The 24,088-nt window shown below is 43.5% G+C and overlaps 1 protein-coding gene across 1 annotated transcript in view; it reads left to right on the top strand.

The window, feature by feature from the left end:
• Positions 1–24,088, top strand: part of ARHGAP31 (Rho GTPase activating protein 31) — a 111,820-nt gene that overhangs the window by 83,048 nt on the left and 4,684 nt on the right. Inside the window, exons 7-11 of the mRNA XM_069472663.1 lie at positions 3,475–3,673; positions 5,627–5,751; positions 12,660–12,722; positions 14,973–15,548; positions 22,469–22,746. Coding sequence (XP_069328764.1) covers positions 3,475–3,673; positions 5,627–5,751; positions 12,660–12,722; positions 14,973–15,548; positions 22,469–22,746 — 1,241 coding nt within the window. The remainder of the gene's footprint in view (positions 1–3,474; positions 3,674–5,626; positions 5,752–12,659; positions 12,723–14,972; positions 15,549–22,468; positions 22,747–24,088) is intronic.

Consider the following 24,088-nt stretch of genomic DNA (forward strand, 5'->3'; position numbering starts at 1 on the left):
GAGAGCAGGCTTGGTTCTAGCTCTCAGTTTTGGGGGTGTGTGTGTGCGTGCTGACTACTGTGTGTCAGTGTCCAGGGATCACACATATATACATCTGTATGTGTGTAGCAAAGCTCTGATGTGTTTGCCTGTGGCTTTACCATGTTTCTGATCAGTTGCATCTATGGCCTATCCTGTGAATGTTCTGTGGTAGAATAGAACTGGAATAATGTTCTACAAGCTTCAGTGAGCTCTTAAACTCTTGAGTTCTGGCACTGGCAACATTCTTCTTGACTGTTAGATTTTGTCTTTACTCTCACTGTGATATTACAGAAGACCCGTATGCCTTCACCTTGAAGTCTTAGATGAACACTAGAGGTAACATGTTCATACTCACATGTACATTCACAATGCATTTGCTTCACAAGCATTTCTTGAGTGCTTGCTTTGTTCTGCCCTGCGCCAGACAGTAGGCGCACAAAAACAAGTGTTTTGGGGTATCTCATAATGGCATAATGAACATTAGGAGTGAATTGGCTCATGTGCTTGAATTCCTGTCAGCCTAATTTGTAAAAACCAGAAGTCCAGTTGCTCAAGAAGCCTGCTGTATGCGGGTGGCTTTCCAACATTAGTGTCAATCAGAATCACCTGATGAGCTTGTTGAACCACAGATTACTGGATCTCATCCCCAGAGTTTCTGGTTCAATACGTGTGAAGTGTGGCTGTTAATTTGCATCTCTAACAAGCTTCCAGGTGATGCTGATCCTGCTGGTCAGGTCCACACTCGGAGAATCAGTGGTGTGTGAGAACCGTAGTAGTCATGGCTTCTGGGGAATTGATCTTTGAACCGAGATCTGACTGACACAAGGAACCAGTCATGTGAGGATCTGGGGGCAAATGTTCCCCACGGACAGAGAACAAGGAGTGTAAAAGCTCCGAGGTGAAAACAGGCTCAGAGTGTTACAGAACATGGGCCAGTGTAGCTGGAACCAATGTGGTCTCCAAAGAGGAATGCCCCACTCTGGGGGTACCAAAGACCAAAGCAGTAAAGTATGGGTATTGGAAGAAACTATTAGAATTTCTTTTTTCATTTGTTTTTGTCTTATACTTTGTAACTTGTATTATTTTATATATTTTTTCTATTGTACCATAATATTAATACAATGGCATCTATGTATAATTTACAAGTGTACACATATATAAAGGGAGTATACATTCCAACATTTTTACTGTATATCTTTGGAGACCACTGTGTGTGTGGGCAAAGAGGAGAGGGAAAGCAGATGAAAGGTACTTGTAGGTCATGCCAAGAGTCTGGTTGGTTCTCGGGGCTTGGGAAAGCACTGGAGGACTTTGAGCAGGTGCGTGCAGGAGCTGAGCCCTCGGGCTGCTGTGTGGAGGAGAGGCTGCAAGGCAGCAAGACTGGAAACAAGAGCTACGATGAAACAGATGAGAAAGTGCGGTGGCCCATACAGGCATATTCGCAGTAGGCAGGAGGAAAGTGGCTGGGGCCAGGATATATTTGGAGGTAGAGTTATGAGACTTGCTTATAGGCTACATATGGGGGGAGGGATGAATCAAAGAAGGGAATGAATAAAAAATAACTGCTCCAGGCTTTAGCTTGTGCACTGATTGGCGCGTGGTGCCATTCACTGACATGAAGATGAGAGGAGGTACCAGGTATCAGTGAGGAGCAGAGATCACAAGCTCTGCCATGACATGTAAAGTTAGAGATGCCTGTTAAACACCTAAGCAGAGATGATGAGCAGGGCTTCCTCTGGGCCTGGAACGGAGGGAGAGATGGCTGCTAAACCGAGCTCTCCTGACTCTGCAGTCTGCGTTCTTCCCATTATTCCAGTTGCTCCCAGAATGATTTAACTTTTTTAAGTAAATGAGTAACAGAAAATCATAAATAATCTAGAATCTGTGAGAATCTATATGAACAATTATCGGAAGTAAATTAAATTTAAATGTTTTTAACCTCCGTTGGATTGAGTCGGAAGACTAGGTTAAAGCCGTAAACTTGACTGCCAAGTTTTTAGGGTGGCAGGATGTATTTATCTGCAGCCCTGTTGGACAGCAGCTGTGCTGTCCTCCTTGGAAACACCCCGCTGTCACATACTGTCTCTGTTTTCTACGAGGCCCTTTGTCAATGGTTTTACTTCCTTCCACCCAGAGAGGGCCATGCTCTTCAAAGAGAAATAGTGCCATCATGCTGTTTTCTGAAAATAAGGTGAGTCTTATACCAAAGGTGATTTCTCAGTCTCAGTTGGTGTAAGTTATCCTTGAGTCTCTTCACTACTTCTGAAGTCACAGAAAACTGGCAAGGTCACCAAAGACGAAATAGAAGCAAACTTAGACTTCTTTTTCTCGTAGATCAGGTTTCTCACCCTCGGCACTGTTGACATTTAGTGCCAGATTATTCTTATTGTGGGGCCCTGTTCTGTGCATTGTAGGACGTTTAGCGGCATCCCTGGTCTCCACCTACGAGATGCCAGTATCACTCTCACACACATTCGTGACAACCAAAGATGTCTCCAGACATTGCTAAATGTCCCCAGCTGTGGTGGGGAGTGGTAGGCAAAATCGCATCATCCTACACAATGAGTGCATTGCGCACCGTTTGGGGAGTGGTAACACTTGAAGGTGCTGACTCGGGAAGGGGGGGGGTGGGGAAGGGAGGGATATATACCTACATGATGGGTGCAATGCGCACGACCTGGGGAACAGACACGCCCGGAGCTCTGACTTGGGGGGAAAGGCGGTACAGGAGCAACGTATGTAACCTGCAATTCTGTATCCCCCATAACAAGATGAAATAATAATAAAAAAAAAAAATCGCATCATGATGAGAACTACTGACTTGGAGAAAAGAGATGACCTTGTACTTCATAGACTGTCATCATCACTCCCTTTCCTAAAAAAATACTAGAGTGGGAAAGGATTAGCTGCACTAAAGATAACACATGTCTTTTAGGGACTAGTATAGGCTGTATATGTCGTTTTACTGCAGGGATATAAGCCTGGATGACCTAGGGAAGTTAGAGGCTCCAATGTGACATGGCCATGTAGCATGTGCTTTCCAGCTGTGGGGAGTGGGGCAGTGTCCTGCCTTACCCCAGCTGAGTTAGGTTACCTCTGTGGCTGGACACACACTCCCATCTGGCCAAAGCAGTAGGCACAGTTTTCAAGAATAAAGACCTATTATTGTTACTCTGGCTCATGGTAAGTACTCAATAGCTGTCATGTGAATGAATGAATGAATGAATGGTCCCTCTCTGAAAAGTACCAAAAGCACAGTTACCTCCTGAAGCCCCTGCTTGTCCTCTGGCTAATCTGTTTCCTGTGTGTAGCCTCAGCCCCAGGCCCCACCATGTCCAAGAGAAGCCAGGGCTGGTACTCAGCCCGCGTCACGAGATCAGGAACGGATGGGGAGTCTGGCTGGACCCGGTGCGCAGGCCTCCTCCGGACTGAGCCCTTCTCTTCCCTTTACAGAAAACCAGCCCATCGTGAAGAGCCTGACCTTGCCAGCCCTCTCCCTGCCCATGAAGCTGGTGAGCCTGGAGGAAGCTCAGGCCCGCAGTCTGGCTACGAACCACCCCGCTCGGAAGGAAAGGAGGGAGAACAGCCTGCCCGAGATCGTCCCTCCCATGGGCACCCTCTTCCACACCGTCCTTGAGTTGCCAGACAGCAAGTAAGTGGTGTGCCTTTAAATTCTGGGAGACGTGTGGCAGGAGAGGACAGAGACCATCTGGCCTCAGGACCTAGATGGCAGCATGGGCGGAGGTGGGGGGCATCTAGGTGGGGCGTGAGGAAACACTCCAGAAGAGAAGGGAGCTGTCTCTGCGCCTGTCTCTCACCAGCAGTTGATGTCCCTGCTCACTGCCCCAGAGTTCTTGAGACCCCCAGTCTGCCCCCGGGGACCCCAAACATCATGCTGGGGGTGGGGGTCGTGGGGTCATGTCATGAGTCATGACTGAAATTTCTTACTTTTTAGTTTAGACAAAACAGGCTTGACATTTATAAATGGACTTTTACTAAAAACAAAAACTTGACCCCTCTCCCCCTGCCCTCTACCCCCACACGACATTACAAAAGGCACCGGGCTGGTTCTCAGGGTGGAGGACACCTTGACAAATGGTGCTGCTATAGGCTAAGAGCAACACTAGTGGACACGCACCCCCCCCAACCCCCACTGGTTTCTTGCCTCCTCTCAACCCTGTCAGAGCCCCACCTCCCTTCCGAAACAAACCAAGCACCATTCTCATTGGTGGGATATTTTTGTTCTTCATTCTTCCCTCTCGCTTCCTCTGCTGCAGCCCTGGTCTCCACCCACCCTGTCAGTGGTACCTTACTGTAGGAGGAGGCAGGGCTTGAAGCAGGAGTCCTAAATTCTAGGCAGACAGTGAGTGGAAGGGCTGAAAGGCAATCTTTTCATTGGAGGGTATCATTCCTGCTGTTTGGTCAAAAGAGGTAAGCAAGCAGGCATCCTTGCAAGGCTGCCACCTTGCACAACCATAGGGGGCGCCAGTCACGCTGCATGCTGTAAGAATGGTACACCTGGAACTCACCTGGTGAGAAACCCCTCCATATCCTGGAGTGCATGGATTGTGCCTTCTTGGGACTGAGCCCCACGTCTTCTTTCCCCAAATCCCTGGAGAATGACTCCTACCCAGGGATCAGGAAGAATTCCTTGGAAGGACCATCAAATGCATTTTCTCTGTGCTTTCAACCACACCTGGGGTGCACCATACCCCAAGGCATGCTACCCTATAAAATACTCCCCAAGGCCAAGTGTTTGAAAAAAGCCAAGCCTACTCCGAAAGAAACCACTGACCACTGCAGAGCTATCTCAGATTCATCATAAAAACAAGCTTGGCTTGAGATCAGGATGTTCTATGAGGCCCCTGTAAAGAAAGGGATTTTTGTGTGACCCACAAATTGAAGAGTTTCACCCTAGAACTTTATGATGTCCAGTGGCTGGCCTCCATGGTGACCCCTGGTGGTGCCAGGCTTTCCCGGCCCAGCCTTTCCCACCCCCTGCCCCCGATCCTACCAAAGCAGCCCGGTATGAGGCAAAGCCTAACTTCCCTCTGCCTCTCTCTGCAGTGACCACTGACCACACCCAGTGGGCTCTAACTCTCCCCAGCCACACCAGGCCAGATCCTTTTCCAGGTCGGCTTGCTCATCAACCCTTTTCAGTCCCTAAAAGTCTTCACTAGCCCTCTTCTCGCCTGTGGGTGTCCAGTGGTGTGGCCACAGTGCAGGGAGCATAACAGGACCAAGGTCTGATCTTCAGTGTTTACTCCCATAAAAATATGGCATCTTCGAAAACCCAGAGCTAAAGTACTTGCCAGAATTCCCAGGGCTGTGTGGTTGCTTGTGACCTCTGAGACTCCCACTGGTCCCTTCCTCCGTGTGCTCCCACCCCTGCCTTTAATAGCATGCCTTTGCCTCTCGCCCTGGGGAGTGTGGTTTGCTCTGACTCCTGAAAGTCTAGTTTGTTCATCTAGGGCATCCCCTGGCGGGGTGAGAGTCAGGCTCGACTTGAATTTTTCCTAAAATATCAGAACAATTCATAACCAAGAACATGATTGGAATATTCTGTCTCAATTTAAAGTTCCTCCTTGTGCCTTGTCTGTTTTAGGAGAAAGCTTTCCAGTAAATCAAAAAAATGGAAATCAATATTTAACCTGGGACGTTCTGGCTCAGACTCCAAATCAAAGCTGAGCAGAAATGGGAGTGTATTTGTGAGGGGACAGAGGCTCTCAGGTAAGAACCAACAGTGGCTGTGTTTTATGATACGTGGATTTGTTTCCTAGCTGTGCTTCTTAAGTCTTTGGTTTGATCTTGTCAAACTCACTAGCCCTGAAAGAGAAACACATAAATTAACTGAGGAGGTCTTTAAAAAAAAATTTAGATTTACAAAAAAAGTTGTAAAAATAGTACATGAACTGTATACTTTTCACGTACCTTCCCCTAATGTTAACATCTTATATAATATAATTATCAAAGCCAAAAATACCATTAACTAATTTACAGATTTTATTCATGTTTGACTAATTGTCCCACTAATGTCTTTTCTTTGGTCTAGGATCCAATCCAGGAATGCACATTGCATTTGGCTGTCATGTCTCGTTAATCACCTCCAAACTAGGACAATTCCTTAGTCATTCTGATCTTGATACTTTGGAAGAGTACTGGCCATTTATTTTGTAGACTATACCTCAGTGTGGGTTTGTCTGATTGAGGTCATGGATTTTTGCAGAAATCCTACATAACTGATGCTATGCCTGGCTCAGTGTGTCGTATCAGTGGGTACGTCATGTCAATATTATTATCGCTTGTGAAGAGAACTTTGATCACTTAAAGTGCTGTCTGTCATTAACTTTAGGATCCGTCAATAGTTCTTGTCTGCAACAGTTATTACTGTGGTTTGCCAAATGATGATTTTCTATTAATTGGAATTCTGTAAGGAGATCTGTCCCTTCTCCCCCAGGGTCATGATTTTTAAAGAGGGATGGTGTCCATAGGACTTATTTCCGAGTAGTGAATAGAAACTAGTGCAGGAAGGAATTGAGGGAACCACTACGTAATGGAGAGCGTAACCAATCCAGCTGAAAATTTGTCAGGAAAGAGAAGACCAAGGAAATTTTCCACAATGACCTTTTGTGTTTTAGATTAAAAATATAATAAAAATGAGGGCAATAGTTATGAAAACAAGTTGTAAAAGATAAAGGTACAAATGCAATGAGTAAAACTTGACTGGATCCTAGTTTGGATAAAAAAAAGAGCTACAAAAGAAAATTTGGGGAACAAATAGGGAAAATGTGGGTATAGATTGGATAATAGATGATATTAAAGAATTATAAATTTCATAATGTGTTAATGGTTCTTAGGAGACATATGCTAAGCTTGAGTATTTAAGGATAAAGTGTCAAAATATTGACATTCACTTTCAAATGATTCAGCAAAATATAGGTAGTTAGATAAATACAAATATAGAAATATATAATGCAAATATGTGCCAAAATGACAATAATTATCGAAACCAGGTGGTAGGCTGAAAGCTCTTCAGCTTTTCTAAATGTTTGAAAATTTTAATAATAAAGATGGGGGAAATTAATTTCTATAGGAAAAATGAGAGGTAATATTTTTAAGAACTTTTCTCAAACCCAGTGATAATTGCATGCCAAGGATTAGAAAGTACATATGTGAGGAATCTTCATGTTTGCCCCCTGGAGTAATGCAGGATGTCCCAGCGTATAGCAGTTGCAATGAATTAGGCTATAAACAATGGCAAATCCAATTCAGTTGATTTATGCACTGAGGGAAATTACTGGCTTCTGCAGTTGAACACCCAGATATAGGAAAGGCTTCGGGGGTGGTTTTATACAGTGGCTCTGTTTCCACTTCTCTGTGTTTTCCTCAGCTGCGCCTTCCTCTTTGGGTCAGCTTCCTCCCCAGACTGGCTTCCTTTGCTGTGGAGAAGAACTACCGTGGTAGTTCCAGGCTTTACCTTTCACTATGTCCACAGGGAAAAAGAACATCATTTCTGATAGCTTGGTCCTAAGCGCAGGGACCCTTTTTTCCCAGAAGGCCCCCATCACATTTTCCCCATCTCATTGGCCTTCACTGGGACACATGGTTCAATCCATGTGGCCAAGGGAGTGCCTTGGGCCGACTGGGTTCCTGAGCCAACTACTGGCATGAGGAAACAGAATCACTCCCAGAAGCAAAGAGCTCTGCGAGAAGGGCAGAGGGAAGTAGATTCAGAGCAGACATCTATAAATGCAAAGACAGCCCAAGTGAAGAGGACAAGTTGCCACAGGAATGGCAAAGCGGATACAAATCAGAAATTAGGATTCTCGGCCGGGCATGGTGGCTCATGCCTGTAATCCTAGCACTCTGGGAGGCTGAGGTGGGTGGATCACTTGAGGTCAGAAGTTCGAGACCAGCCTGAGCAAGAGCGAGACCCCGTCTCTACTAAAAATAGAAAGAAATTATTTGGCCAACTAAAATATATATAGAGAAAAAATTAGCCAGGCATGGTGGCGCATGCCTGTAGTCCCAGCTACTCGGGAGGCTGAGGCAGGAGGATCGCTTGAGCCCAGGAGTTTGAGGTTGCTGTAAGCTAGGCTGACGCCACGGCACTCACTCTAGCCTGGGCAACAGAGTAAGACTCTGTCTCCAAAAAAAAAAAATAAAATAAAATAATTAGGATTCTCAAAGGCAAATCTGAGGGGAAGAGTACCTGACAAGAAACTCCTAATCTATGATAAGAGATTTGCTTTAGCACATCAAAGAGAGAATTTCAGTTATAGAATCAGAGATACGGCAATCAAAGAGGTTCACCAAGTAATGAAAATTCAAAAAAAAAACCAACAGAACAAAACAAATGAACAAAAAGGAAATAAATGGTTTGCTTTGATCTTGACTTAGGAAGGTTTCCACCCCCATGCGGTTTTCAAAAGGAACAAATCCAAGGTGCTGGATCAAACAGTGGCAAACTCACAGAATGCACAAGATGTCCCTGGCCAGGGCTTCTCAGCCTGGCTGCACCTGAGAACCACCTGAGGCATGGATCATACCACTGCAGTGTTGCCTCAGGAGGTCTGTCAGGAGGTCTGAGCATTGGTAATGTTTTAAAATCTCAGGTGATTCTATTACATAGCCACTGGTCTGACCTTATGGACAAAGTAACCAGAGACAGACCACCAGACTGACTGAACTTCAGGGGATGTGGGGTGAAATTAAAGAACCAGCAGTCAATCACATGGCTCCCTGTGGCCTTCACTATTGCCTAAGTGGCTGCTTCTTACCAGAAAAGCACTGCTGGAAACCCTGGAGACTAAATAAAGCCCAGCAGGCCTTATGGTCATAACTCTGGTGGAATCTGTGATTCCAGGGAGGCCACAGAACCCAGTACCATAATCCACCAGTGTAGTCTCTATGAGTGGCACATGAGTTCACTGTGTGTTGACTGTGCATGTGAAAAGCGGGTATCAGTGGATTAACATACGTCAATATGTTAAAAATGCCACAACCAAGGGCATTTATAAAATTGATTCACCATAAAGAGTATTGGAGTTTTGGGGTGGCAAGGGGCTGGTGAAGGGGTGTCTAACCATATTTAGAAAATTGAACAGAGATAAGAAAAAAAATAAAGGATAAGGAGAAATGGAGTATTGACTGAATGAAGAGGCATACATTTTGGAGCCTCTCAGACACTGGTATTCAAATTGATTCAATTTAAATGTTTTGAATATTATCACATACACCACATCTAAAAGACAGAAAGATCACAAATCAACAACCTAATGAATCATCTCAAGGAACTGGAAAAGGAAGAGCAAACCAGTCCCAAACCCAGCACAAGAAAAGAAATAACCAATATCAGAGCAGAACTAAATGAGATTGAGAATAAAAGAGTTATATAGAAGATTAATGAAACAAAAACTTGATTCTTTGAAGAAATAAACAAAATTGACAGGCTTCTTGCTATATTAATCAGAAACAGAAAAGAAAAGACTCTAATAAGCTCAATCAGAAATGAAAAAGGAGAAATGACGACTGATATCACAGAAATACAAAATATCATCTCTGAATACTATAAAAATCTTTATGCTCATAAACTTGAAAACATGGAGTAAAATTCTTGGAAACACACAGCCTCCTTAGGCTCAATCAGGAAGAACTAGAACTCCTGAACAGACCAATATCAAGCACCAAAATTGAAGCAGCAATAAAAAATTCCCCCCCAAAAAGTCCCAGACCAGATGGTTTCACACCCAAATTTTACCAAGACTGCAATGAAGAACTGGGACCTATACTGCAGAAATTATTCCACGACATTGAGAAGGAAGGAATCCTCCCCAACTCATTCTACAAAGCCAATATCACCTTGATACCAAAGCCAGGAAAGGACACAACAAAAAAAGAAAACTGCAGGCCAATATCCCTTTGCATATAGATGCAAAAATTCTCAATAAAATCTTAGCAAACTGAATTCAGCTCCACATCAAAAAAATAACTCACTATGACCAAGTGGGCTGCATCCCAGAGATGCAAGGATGGTTCAACATACACAAATCTATAAATGTAATTCACCACATAAATAGAAGCAAAAACAAAGACCATATGATCCTCTCAATGCAGAAAAAGCATTCAACAAAATTCAGCACCCTTTTATGATAAGAATGCTTAACAAAATAGACATAGACGAACATAAGTCAAGATTATAAAAGCCATTTACAACAAACCCACAGCCAACATCATACTGAACAGGGAAAAATTGAAAGCGTTCCCACTTAGAACTGGAACTAGACAAGGTTGCCCACTATCACCACTACTATTCAACATAGTGCTGGAAGTCCTGGGCAGAACAATCAAACAAGAGAAGGATATCAACGGTATCCAAATGGGGAAGGAAGAGGTCAAACTATTGCTCTTTGCTGACAATATGATCTTATACCTAGAAAACCCCAAAGATTCAACCAAGAGACTTCTGGAATTGATAAATAAATTCAGCAAAGTCTCAGGTTACAAAATTAATGTACACAAATCAGTAGCTTTCATATATGCCAACAACAGTCAAGCTGAGAATCAAATCAAAGACACAATAACTTTCACAATAGCAACAAAGAAAATAAAATACCTAGGAATGTATTTAACTAAGGAGGTAAAAGACCTCTTTAGGAAGAACTACGATACACTGAGGAAAGAAATTGCAGAGGATATAAACAGATGGAAAATCATATCATGCTCATGGATTGGCAGAATCAACATTGTTAAAATGTCTATACTACCCAAAGTGATTCACAGAGTCAATACAATCCCCATTAAAATACCAACATCATTTTTCTCAGATCTAGAATAAATAGTTGTATGCTTTGCATAGAACCAGAAAAGACCCCAAATAGCCAATGGAACCTTACATAATAAGAACAAATCAGGAAGCATCACTTTACCAGACTTCAAGCTATACCACAAGGCTATAGTAACAAAAACAGCATGGTACTGGCACAAAAACAGAGACATAGATAGACCTATGGATCATAACAGAGAACCCAGATATGAAACCATCCTCATATTGCCATCTGATCTTTGACAAAGCAGACAAAAATATACACTGGGGAAAAGAATCCCTATTCAATAAATGGTGCTGGGAAAATTGGATAGTCACATGCAGAGGACTGAAACAGGATCCGCACCTCTCACCACTCACAAAAAACAATTCATGGTGGACAGCAGACTTAAACCTAAGGCATGAAACTATAAGAATTCTAGAAGAAAATGTTTGAAAAACTCTCATAGATATCAGCCTAGGCAAAGAATTTACGAAGCCCCCAAAAGCAATGACAGCAACAAAAAAAATAAATAAATGGGACATGATCAAATTAAAAAGCTTCTGCACAGCCAAGGATACAATCAATAGAGCAAACAGACAACCTACAGAATGGGAGAAAATATTTGCATACTATACATCCAATAAAGGGCTAATAACCCGAATCTGTAAAGGACTCGAGCAAATTAACAAGAAAAAAATCAAACAACCCCATTAAAAAGTAGGCACAAGACATAAACAGAAACTTTTCAAATGAAGATAGACTAATGGCCAACAAACTGATGAAAAAATGTTCAACATCATTAATCATCATGGAAGTGCAAATCAAAACCACAATGAGATATAACCTAACTTCAGTGAAAATGGCTCTTATCAAAAAGTTCCAGAACAACAGATGCTGATGTGTATGCAGAGAGAAAGGGACACTTATACACTGTTAGTGGGAATGCAAACTAGTACAACATCTATGGAAAGTAGTATGGAGATACCTCAAAGAACTAAAAGTAGAACTACCATTTGATCCAGCATTCCCACTACTGGGTATTTACCCAAAGGAAAAAAAAGCAATTTTATGAAAGAAGACACTTGCACTCCAATGTTTATAGCAGCACAATTCACAATTGCAAAGATGTGGAAAAACCCCAGTGCCCATGAATACATGAGTGGATTTTTGAAATGTGGTATATGTATACCATGGAGTACTATTCAGCCATAAAAAATGGTGATCTAGTATCTTTTGTAACAACCTGGAACTGGAGACCATTCTTCTAAGTGAAGTATTGCAAGAATGCAAAAACAAATGCCACGTGTACTCAATACTAAATGGGAACTAGTCAGTCAACACTTTTGTGCACATATGGAAGTAAAACTCAACAGAAATCAAGTAGGTGGGAGGGAGGAGGAGGAGATGGGTAAATTCACACCTGATGTGTATAATGCCCACTCTCTGGGTGAAGACCACACTTATAACTTTGACTCAAACTGTATCAAAGCAAATTATGTAACCAAAACCTATGTACCTCCATAATATTCTGAAATAAAAAAATAAATTAAATAAAGTTTTAAAAAATTGGGTTCAGACTCCTCATTTACTAATAGCTATTTGGCAAAATTACAATTTGCCTTTATCTGTCAAAGTTTAATAAAACTTTGTTCAATAAGAAAACAGGAACAGCTGGGGGGAGTGGAGGACTATTTTCCAAGGGGATAAATTATAAATATTTGCAAAACTTTCCAAAAGACATTTGTCTTCTGTACTTACAGCCTGACTTATTTTTCTGAATGCTTCCTCTTAGTATACATTCATCAGAAATATTTTTTCTCTTGTCTTTAGTGGAAAAAGCTACTATCCGACCAGCTAAAAGCATGGACTCGCTGTGTTCAGTGCCTGTGGAAGGTGAGATTTTACAATTAGTCTCTAGCTGGGGATCACACCTAGGAGACTGGAGCTCACACCAGATTTGCCTTTATAAGATCCTGTGCCTGTTTATCTGCAGTCATGGTCACGCACAATCACCTAGTCCCTAATGCCTCCCTGACCCTTCCCAAACTCAAGCCCTTGCCATACACAGCCTCCCCCACTACCACAGGGGTAGGCCTGAAGACCCTTTCTCTTTCTCCAGCCTTCCTCTAGCCACAGCTGGAGTCCACGGCTACTTTTCATTCAAACTTGTAGCAGGTAAAAGATCAACACCTGAAAACGAAGGCAGATGCAGCTTCCCCTTTGGGCAGTAAAAAGAGCCAAGCATTGGTTTATGTAGGTGCTTATATGTCTTGAGTTTGGATGTTTCCATAAGTATTGGCTTCATAGTGCTTTTCAGGTCATGATTTCGAGTTAAGTTTGTTCATTCATTGATTCATTCACTCATTTGTTATTTATCAGTAAACATCAATTAGGCACCAGCTATGTGTCAGGCATGTGCACACTACAATATACTTTGTTGGAGTAGATGTATGTGCACTTGCACACAAGGTGACACCCTCACCATAACAACATGTAACCGCCTTTGTTCTCACAGCTCTAGCCTTAAGGGCTGTCTTGCCTGTACAATCTCTCTTCTTAAGTAACCAACAAGTACCATTACCAGTTACAAGGCAAAGGACTTGTCTGGCAACAGACTGTTAAAACTCCTCTATATTTATCCCATGACTTTCCAACCCCTTTAATACAAGACATTTTTATCTTTGAAAAATGAGACAGCCTGAAGCAATACAGGAAATCTTTAGAACAACTTTTTATAGGATTTTTTTTTTTTTTTGCCTTATATGGATTCCTAAGAACAACGTTTAAAATAATTCCAAACTTGTATAATACTCAGTGAGATCTTTTTAAGCTGACTGGATAGTTTTAGAATTTTTTCACTTTTATATTCATCCATTTGCTTTTTTGTTTGTTTTTTGAGACAGGTGTCCAGGGCTGGAGTGCAGTGGCATCATCATAGCTCGCTGCAAACTCAAACTCCTGGGCTCAGGTGATCCTCCTGCCTCAGTCTCCCGAGTAGCTGGGACTACAGGCACCACCACACCTGGCTAATTTTTCCTATTTTTAGTAGAGACGGGGTCTCACTCTTGCTCAGGCTGGTCTCTAACTCCTGGCCTCAAGCAATCCTCCCACATCGGCCTCCAGGAGTGCTAGGATTACAGGTGTGAGATACTGAGTCCGGTCCCATTTGCTTTGGTTTTGAAACCTCCTTGGTCAGTTCTTGCCCAGGTTTGCAGGACTTAATATTTCAAAATATAAGTCATTGTGCATATGACTTAAGTGAGTATTGGGCAGGTCATCTAACCTCTGAGTCTCACTGTCCTCCATGTGTTAAAGGACATAATTACACTTCCCTTACAGGGTGGTCGTAAGAATTTTAAACATGATGTTCCATGAGATGTTCAGCATAGTGCTTAATACCAAGTTAGAAGTTATTTGCTGGATCCCTTGCAACTCCCAAGTCATCTCCATCTTATTTACTTCCCATGCAGACTTTTTTCTTTTTGCCTTCATTTCTAAGTCAGTTAAGAACTCACTGCTCACCGCTATGCTTCTGAACATTTAGTTAATTTACATTCCTAGTTTCTCATCTTCTGAATCAACAGGAAGAAGTCTGGGCAAAGAGGGGAGAGGTCTAGCTGAGAACAGCATTTGTTTCCTTGCTGGGAAATCAAAGCCCTGTCTGGGTCCCTCTGCCAGAGAAGACTTAAACAATAACTTTTAAAGTTCTAAAATAAAACAAGATACTCTTATTTTTCCCTTTTGTCTTCTTCATTTTGAGCAAACATCATTCTACCATCTCCTATCTGTTTCTTTATTTTTTTCATGATCTACACTTAATGCTTGGTAGACGATAGCTCTGTTTAACAATATTGTCAGTGACCTTCTTTTGGAAACTGCTATTACCTGCAGAGTTTAAAACTGATATATATGTCATAACAGCAAATGGTCCTATCAGAGCATCATGCCAAAATTCTACGCGTATGAGAAAATGTTTTCTCTTGTCAACCAAATGTTAGGTATCTGTCTTTATTTGTTTGGCTATGCCGCTATTAGAATGCTGTGCCTCTCCAGTATTCAAATATCGTGTGCCTGCCCTTCCTGAAGGCCAAGCAATCGTGCATATGCCCAGTCTGCTAACATGTACTTGTTCTTTTTCACCAGGAAAAGAAACCAAGGGAAATTTCAATCGAACAGTCACCACTGGTGGATTTTTTATTCCAGCAACAAAAATGCACTCAACCAGCACTGGTAGCTCATGTGACCTCAGCAAGCAGGAGGGAGAATGGGGCCAGGAGGGGATGCCTGCGGGGGCTGAGGGTGGCTTTGACATGAGCAGTGACCGGAGCCAACTCCAGGGTGCTCAGGCCCGGCCCCCACCTGAGCAGCTCAAGGTGTTCCGGCCCATTGAGGATCCTGAGAGTGAGCAAACAGCCCCAAAGATGCTGGGCATGTTCTACACCTCGAACGACAGCCCCAGCAAATCCGTCTTCACCAGCAGCCTCTTCCAGATGGAGCCCTCCCCCCGTCATCAGCGCAAGGCACTGAACATCTCTGAGCCCTTTGCTGTGTCTGTGCCACTCCGTGTCTCAGCTGTCATCAGCACCAACAGCACCCCGTGCAGAACACCCCCGAAGGAGCTGCAGTCTCTTTCCAGCCTGGAAGAATTTTCTTTCCAGGGGTCAGAGAGTGGAGGTTGGCCAGAAGAGGAGAAGCCACTGGGAGCTGAGACTTCTACAGGTAAAGCAGGGGAAGAAGGTCTCTTTCCATTGCAAGAAATAAAAAACAGACTTAAATTTACTTAAATAGAATTTGCAGTGCAGTGTAATGAAGTGGTTAAGATTGTGGGCTCTAGAGCCAGAGAGCCTGGGTACAAATCCAGGCTCTGCCATTTTGCTTTGTAATCTTCAGTGGGTTAACAAGGGCCGGGCACAGTGGTTCATGCTTGTAATCCCAGCACTTTGGGAGGCCAAGGTGGGAAGATTGCTTGAGCCCAGGAGTTCAGGGTTACCGTGAGCTATGATGGTGCCACTATACTCCAGCCTGGACAACAGAGCAAGACCTTGTCTCTAAAAAAATTCAAAAAGACAGCAGGTTAAGTTTAACCACTCTGTACCTCAGTTTCTTAATCTATAAAATGGGAATAATGATGTTAATAATCATACCTTCTTCATGAGTTTGTTGAGAATATTAAATTAGTTAATACATATAAAGCTCTCGGAACAGTGTCTAAAATATATGGTGAGCACTCAATAAATGTTACCCGTCACTATTTTATTCATGCACGTAGTGAGAAGGCAGGAGGGAAAGCTCACAGCATGGAATGCAGAGCTGCAGAACTAAAACTAGGGATTCAACTCTTCCAGACTCATTCGCTCTCTGTCCACATATCCTCATGTCTACGGAGAACGTGCTAGCAACCTCAGCAATGAGAAAGGGCATCTTTCCCCCAATTTCCTTGCAGAGAGGATTCTGGCTGGGTCAGATGCCCAGCCTTGGACCGGTCACTGTTGCCATGCTAAGAGTGCCTGAGATTGGCCAGACTTGGGTCTCTGGGCGTGCCTGGAGTGAGGAGGAGTTCTTTGACCAATAACCAAACAGGAGCCACATAAAATGGAAGTAGGAAGAATCCCAAAGGAAAATGTGGCTGATGGTCAAATCAACTAGTGTTTATTGTGGTTTAGGAGTGTTTCTTTCCAGTGAATATTAGCTAGCTATTTTTCAGCACCTGTTATGTTGTTAAGTTTTCTACACGTATTATCTCATTTCTCCTCACAACAATCCTATGAGTTATAGGTAGTTGCTATTATCCCCATTTGCTTAGAGAGGAATAAGTAATTTGCCCAATGGCTCGTAGCAAGGAAGTGGAAAAACCAGGATTTTAATCCAGACTTAAAAACCCATGCTTGTGAGCACTGCCCCGTGCTCCCTCGTGTTTGCTGTGGGCTGTGGAGTCACAAAGACATGACCCGTCCCCCCAGTGAGCTCGCACACAGGAAGGGAAACAAACTCTGCACTGAGGTTCAGCACAGGGTCCGCCTGTGGAAGTAGCATGAAAGCCTCCTCCAGCTTTTGGAGTGAGGGAGGGCCTGGGCACCCAAAGTATCATGTATCGTGACAGAGGTGTTCAGAGTGGACGGCAAAGGCATGCAGGAGAGGCAATCCTCTCGGGAGGGTTCTGGGAAGATTTAGAAGAGGTGACATTAAGGGTGGGCCTTCATAAATGGGTAGGATTTCTCCCTGCACAAAAGATGACATAGGGCATTCTGGGCTGAGAGGCAGCTAAATAGTGTGGGAAGCGTGTAGGTTTTGGAACCCCACTGGGCTGATTCGGAGGCCAGCTTTACCACTTTTTGGCAGTTTGACAGCGGGTGATTTTGGAGCCTGTTTCTCATCAACAGCGGAGGCTCCTATCCCAAAGGCTGTGGTGAGGTCTGAGTGGGGCAATGTCCTTAAAATACCTGCCCATGGTCTGGCTCTGAAGATGCTCAATGAATGTTAGTCCTGTTTCCTCCCCTTTCCCTTCAGGATGGGTGCACAGGTGAGCAAAAGGCAGAGGCATCAAGTGATGCCTGGTCTGGAGAATGGTCCATGGGTGGTGTGGGTGACGCAGGATGAGGGCAGGGGAGGAGGTGAAGCCTTTGAGGAAAACACTATTTCCAAAGGCTTTTGGGAGATTGGTTGTCCTCTTCAAAACAGAGGGTCACTAGGCCCCAAAGATAGACCAGGGGACAATGTATTATCTTTTTTTTCCTCTCTCCTTTTTTCTGCAAATAAGAATACCCAGTCTGTATTAAATTGGTCTGGGCAGGCTCCAGCCTGCCTTCCTGCCATGACTAGTGGGTGGTGGGGGCAGAATGAGGGACCTGTGGGGGGCAGCCGCGTCGACATGGGACCCAGGGCAGAAGCGAGCAGCTGAAAGGCTCAGGGATAACAGGTCCCTGCACTCTGCTCTTTGACGGGGGCAGGTTAACTTAAACTTCCTATCTCCATCCATGATTGTTCCAAATAGAGAATTTCACCTTCATTAATAAAATATTTTTCTTTCTTTTGAGCAGTAGCAGTGGGTAAAAGAAAAAGAATTAAAGACAATTTTCCAGGTTACCTAATTAAAATTTTTAGTCGCTCTAGTCAAACCAACTCTCCCACTTTTGGCTAATCTAGGTGAAATGCCAATATAGCGCAAGGGGTGAGAGATATCAAAGAAGTAGTGCACTTTAACTGAAGTGCTGATAATGAGATCATTGATTGCTCCAAGTGAAAAGTTTAAAGGATTAATCAATGCAACCATTATAATTGATTATCTGACTTTTACCTGATTCAAGGGTATAACCTGCTAACTAATCCTCAACCAGAGAGAAAAAGGACCACAAACCTGATCCTTCTGAAAGTGAAGGACGAATTTATGGGCTAACTTAAAAGCTACAATGAACACTCTGCATCTCTGTTTAGATATCCTTATTAGAGGAAGATTAGAATAACTACATAGCTTTAAGGAAACTTGATAAATGAAAATCCATAATTTCTCTAAGAGATATTAGGAGTTGCCTCATTCTTTTACGGAAGAATTTACAACAGAATTCTCTTAACTAGTTTTATTTTAGTGCATCTGAAATATGATTCTACCTACAAAAATTTGTTCTGCCCTTTTTTTTGTTTTTTTTTATTTTTAATCAAGAGCAAACCTATCTCATAAGCCCATGGTTCTCTTAGTTAAGGTACAGGCTAAGCTGCTATAACATAAAAAAGTAAAAATACAGTGACTCAGATAAGTTAGAAGTTTGTTTCTACCTTACATCTAGGTCCAGAGGAAGGAGGCTGTGCTCCAGGAGAGCATCTGGGGTTCCAGGCTCCTTCAGCTGTACCCGAAGGTGTTATCCTTATCCGCGTGGTCAAAGTGGGCTCAGCACCCCCATGTCCACATTCCCTCCCATGAGAGGGGGATAAGAGGAGGAAGCCAAGCAGCTTCCACCCAAGGATGCAACCCAGAAGTTGCACATATCACTTCCGGTCCATCCCATCTGCCAAACTTATTTCATATGGCCATACCTACCTTCAAGAGAGGCTGAGAAATGTTGTCACTAGCTGGACAGCCATGTGGCCAGCTAAAACTTGGGTGGTGGGAGAGGTTCTAGCTCTAAATAAAGAAGAGAATGGATATCGGGGGACAATTAGCAGTCTCTGCCTCCATGGTCACCTACTTTGTGCATTACGTGTCCCACACTGGGAACCTGGCAATGCCCTTCCCTTTTGAGCTATATAAATTCTTCTGTAGCACAGAAGCTGCCACTAAATCTGTCAACCAACAAAAATTTGTTGGACTTACAGGCCTTTAGCAGGTAATATTTAGGAATAGATACTATCTCTGTTCTGCAGGAAGTTACCCAAGGATGGAAGCCACATACATGTGGAAAGATAATGGTAAACTGATGATTGGACACCACATAGGCAATAACACTACAAACTTCAAGATGGGGGAGGAAGGAGAGATTGATCTGGCGGTGGTCTGGGAAAGCTACAAGGAGGTGGAGGCACATGCCTGTAGTCCTAGCTACTCAGGAGGTTGAGGCAGGAGGATCACTTGTACAGCAGAACTCCAGCACAAGTGATAGAGTGGGATCCAGTGTAAAAAAAAAAAATTACTAATGCATTTCCTTTCACTCAGAAGTTTCACTTCCAAGAATTTATTTTAAATAAATAGCTGCCCAAATACAAAATGATGATGCATAGCATGGCATTATTTGTAATAGCAAAAGACTAGCGATGCCTGTCTCTTTAGAATACTGGTTGGATAACTAGGGTGCATCCACACAATAAAGTCCTATAGAGCCCGTAGCTTCATGGGCCCTGAACAACGTTCCTTCAAACCCCTGTGCATCTGTGGGAGACAGTTTCTGTGCACATAGAAGGCGTCCTATCTCAAATATTTGCCTTGTGTTTCCAGTTTTCTGCCTCAGGCCTTTTTCTGAAGGGAGAATATCACTTGGCCCTTACTTGGGGCAGCCCAGAAGTATGCAGAATTAACTGGGGCAGCCCTCAACTAATACAGGCCAGGAATCATGGATAAATGACCCAGCCTCATACCCTTTGGAGGGATTATTGTGGAGTACACTCTACCTAAGTCCTTAGAGTCCCAGTTCCTCACAGTGATAACCAGCTCAACACCATGCTCTTTATTGATTTTGCCTCCAACCCTGTCTCACTTCCTCATTTCTGCTTCCTGGGAACACCTTCCAAATAAGCCCTCTGCTGCTAGGATCTTGTTTCAGGCTCTGCTTTGAGGGGAACCCAGACTAGGCTATATCCTAAAGAATGATCAATCTCCCTGTTTACTAATGTGGCATGGACTTCAAGATATGTTAAGTGAGAAAATGTAAAGCAAACAACGGTATATATCATGTGGTATATTTTATATAATAAGAGTAAGAGATAAAAATATATACAGTACAAGTATCTGTGCAAAAATAAATTACTGGCCTGGATCACACCTGTAATCCTAGCACTCTGGGAGGTTGAGGCAGGAGGATCAGTTGAGTGCAGGAATTTGAGGTTGCAGTGAGCTATGATGACACCACTGACTCCAGCTCGGGCAACAGAGCGAGACCCTGTCTCAAATGAAATAAATAAAAATGGACCAATAAACTAATAAGAGTGATTACTCATAAGAGACAGTGGGAGTGTGGAACAGGGCGAAGCAGCAGGGATGAACACATGGAGGGTGACCAAGGACAGATAGGTCTGGGAAGGCTCCAAAGAGGTGTTGTCTTGAAGAATGGATTAGATCAGAACCACAGGGAGGACCAGAGCAGAAGAGTGCACGGCCCAGTAGGGGGAGTGGTAGGAGAAGAGTGGACACGTGGCTGGAACAGAGTGAGGAGGTCTTTTTATAGACAACGGACCCTCTGTATCCATGGATTCAGCATCCTTGGATTCAACCAACTGCTGGTCAAAAATATTAAAGAACTGCATCTGTACTGTACATGTACAGACTTTTTTTCTCATTATTCTTTAAACAATACAGTATACCAACTATTTACATAGCATTTACATGGTATTATATATTATAAGCAATATAGAGATGATTTAGAGCATATGGGAGGCTGTGCATATGCAAATTCTACACCATTTTTCATAAGGGACTTGAGCATCCATGGCTTTTGGCATCCATGGGAGGTCCTGGAACCAATTGCCCACAGATACCGAGGGGCGACTATAGTCTTAACTTTCAAACTCTGTAAATGTTTTACATATTCAAAGAAAAAATTAGATTTTGGGAAATAAGGCTACTAAGTAATGGGCAAAAGCAAATAGCACTATTATCAATTCTGAAGCATTATTCAGACATCAGGAAGCCGGCTCTAGGTCTGACTGAGCTGCAAGGCAGGCATTGTGGTGAGATACCTCAGAGTTAAGTCACCAGTGTGACCGATGGCAATGAGCAGAGTTTGTTCTGAGCCAATAAACTTTTCTGAGCTTGTGCTGTATGTCAGACCCTGTGCTTTTTCTCTGTCTTCTACTTTATCCTCACACGGGCCCTGCAAAGCAAGTACTATGATGCCTTTGTACCAAAATTACAAGTTTCACTGAGACTAGAATTTGAACCCAAGTTTCTTTAATTCCACTGTCAATCATTAATAACATTTATTGAAGGCCTGCTATGTGCCAAGCACTACCCTAGGTACTTAGTTTTTATTGCACACTGTGAAAACAGCCTTATGCAATGAAATGGGGCCTTACTTCAGGCAAGGCAATAGAGGCCAAACTTCAGGTCTGCCTTCTTCTTCCTGATCTCAAGAGATGTTTAATATCAGAGCCAAATTACTTTGGAATGTATCTAAATCAACTGTAGATACCCCCACCCCCCGCAAGAGTCACACAGGAAGCTGCCAATCATAATTATAAGACATCATGGCAGCAAGGTGTGAATAATAGATTTTTGTGACCTTGGGTACAGAACTTGACATCTCAGGGCCTATTTATTTGTGAAGTGAAAGATTGGGCTAGAACAGAGTTTCTCAACCTTGGCACTATTGACATTTTGGGCTGGATAATTCTTTCTTGTGGGGGCTGTCCTGTATGTTGGAGAATATTTAGCAGCATCCCTGGCTTCTGTTCACTAAATGCCAGTAGCACGCCCCCTTCCCAATGTTGTGACAACCAAAAATGTCTCCAGACATTGCCAAATGTCCCCTAGGGGGAGGGGAAGGTAGGAGCAAAATGGCCCCTGTTTGAAAACCACTAGATTAGATGACCTTCAAGGTCCCTCCCATCTCTGACAATCTGTGACTCTGGGACCTGAGGCCAGGACATTACTAGGAGAAAAGTGTAAAGAATGTATGGGGCAGCTGTACCTGGTGGCTCACGCCTATAATCCCAGCACTTTGGGAGCTGAGGTGGAAGGATCGCTAGAGGCCAGACGTTGGAGGTTGCAGTGAGCTCTGACGATGTCACTGCGCTCCAGTTCAGACAACAGAGCGAGACCCTGTCTCAAAAAAAAAAAAAAAAAAAAAAAAAAAAGAATGCGCTAGGCAGTGAGTGAGCTGTGAGAATATCCTCCATCTTTGTGAAGCAGGATCAGGAGACAAGACAGTGACTATGTTGGGAACAGTCTCTCTTGAAATGAAGTCTCCTTTAACTGATAACTCACATCTTCATTTCAGCCTCTGTACCTAAGAAGGCAGTTCTTGAGGATGCCAAGCCAGTACCTGAAGCAGTGGGGACAGCAGAGTGCGGCAAAGGCCTTTCCCTGGAGCCAGGCACTCAGCTGGAGGAGAAAACCTTGGAAATCGCTTTGGTCTCTCAACAGTCAAGTGAATTAGAGAAGACACCAAATCCAGAGAAGGTGGTGGAGGAAGGACGAGAAGCTGGCCGGGTGGAGTCCAGCGCTCTGCCTGAGAGCCCCAGGGCCAGAGCCGAAGCTGTGTTTCTCCATGAGATGGTAAGGTGGACTCGTGGCCTGCTCCAGCCAGGGAGTCCTCCCAAGGGCTCTTGCTACAATTTCAAGTATACTAAAAAAAAAATTTTTTTTTTAAACAATTAGTTTCTGCCAAAGAGAGTTTAAGCTACAAACTTCTAATCAGGTCTGGGATTTGTTTTTCAGTAGACTTTTCTGAAGTCCTTCGGTGATGGGGAGGAAACATCCAACTCAGATTCCTCAGGACAGACTCAACTCTAAATATGTCTAACCTGAAGTTACCATAAACTAGTAACATGTCCTTGGAATGTAACAACATTCAATCCCAGAAGTAGCATAAAACCTGCTTGTCATATCCCAGTCCCAAATATGATGATCATTCACAGGGTCCAGCCCTCTTCCTCCAGACATCCCGGGTGGGCAGTTGTCTATGATGGTTTCTAAAACCTGAAAGATTTCCAGGATCCATTCCTTCCTCCTGTGGCTTCTGAAGAAGTTAAAATACAATGCCAGAGCTTACTGAACCTTGTCCACTTTTTAGAGGTGGATTTTTCCAAGAAGGTTTTTATGCGATGTACTTATATCCCATAAAGGAGGAGGTTTTCCAGGGACTCTCAGGGAGGAGTCCTGCATTTGGGAGGCAGCTCTATAATCAGAGGAGTGTGCCAAAGGGGAAAAGGAAGCTCTTTGCCTTTTAACTTGCTTCCAGGACTTGTTTTTTAGGACATGCACAAAAAGACCATGTGCTGGGAGTTAGAGCATAGCTGGGGTGACATGGTGGCCTCAGGAGGGCTGAGTGAGGGTCCCTATAAGATGCGTTTGCATTTTTTGAAGAGAAAGGATGCAGAGATTCATATGGGGATTGGATTCTTATGTGGAGGGCCCAAGTATGAATGGCATTGCTTTGAGAAGTGGATAAAGTTAGTGCTGGAAAGAAACCAGGGTAGATTCAAGGGAACAAGTAAAGGCATCAATTCATTCGTTCATTCAAAACATGTAGTAAACACCCACTTTGTGCCAGGCTTGATGCTGAACAGTGAGATCACTGTAGTGAACAAGACTGTCACTGTCCCTGCCTTCTTGGAGCTAATACCTTAGTAGGGGAAAAGACATTGAACAATTAATTCCTGGGGTGCCATGGAGGCTTGGAGTGCTGTGGAAGCATATAGCAGGAGGACCCAACCTAGTGAGAGGGAGGAGGGGTGCCACAGGGGCCAGGGAGGGCTTCTCTGAAGAACAGGTATTTAGGTTGAGAACTTGGCTGTAAGAAAGGGGTAGGGTGTGGGATAGAAAGGGAGAAAATTCCAGGCAGAAAGAATAAGATGTGCCATGAATCTGGGATGGGAAAGAACATAAAACATTTCAA

Source organism: Eulemur rufifrons, chromosome 7, assembly GCF_041146395.1.
Source record: "Eulemur rufifrons isolate Redbay chromosome 7, OSU_ERuf_1, whole genome shotgun sequence".
NCBI classification, from domain to species: domain Eukaryota; kingdom Metazoa; phylum Chordata; class Mammalia; order Primates; family Lemuridae; genus Eulemur; species Eulemur rufifrons.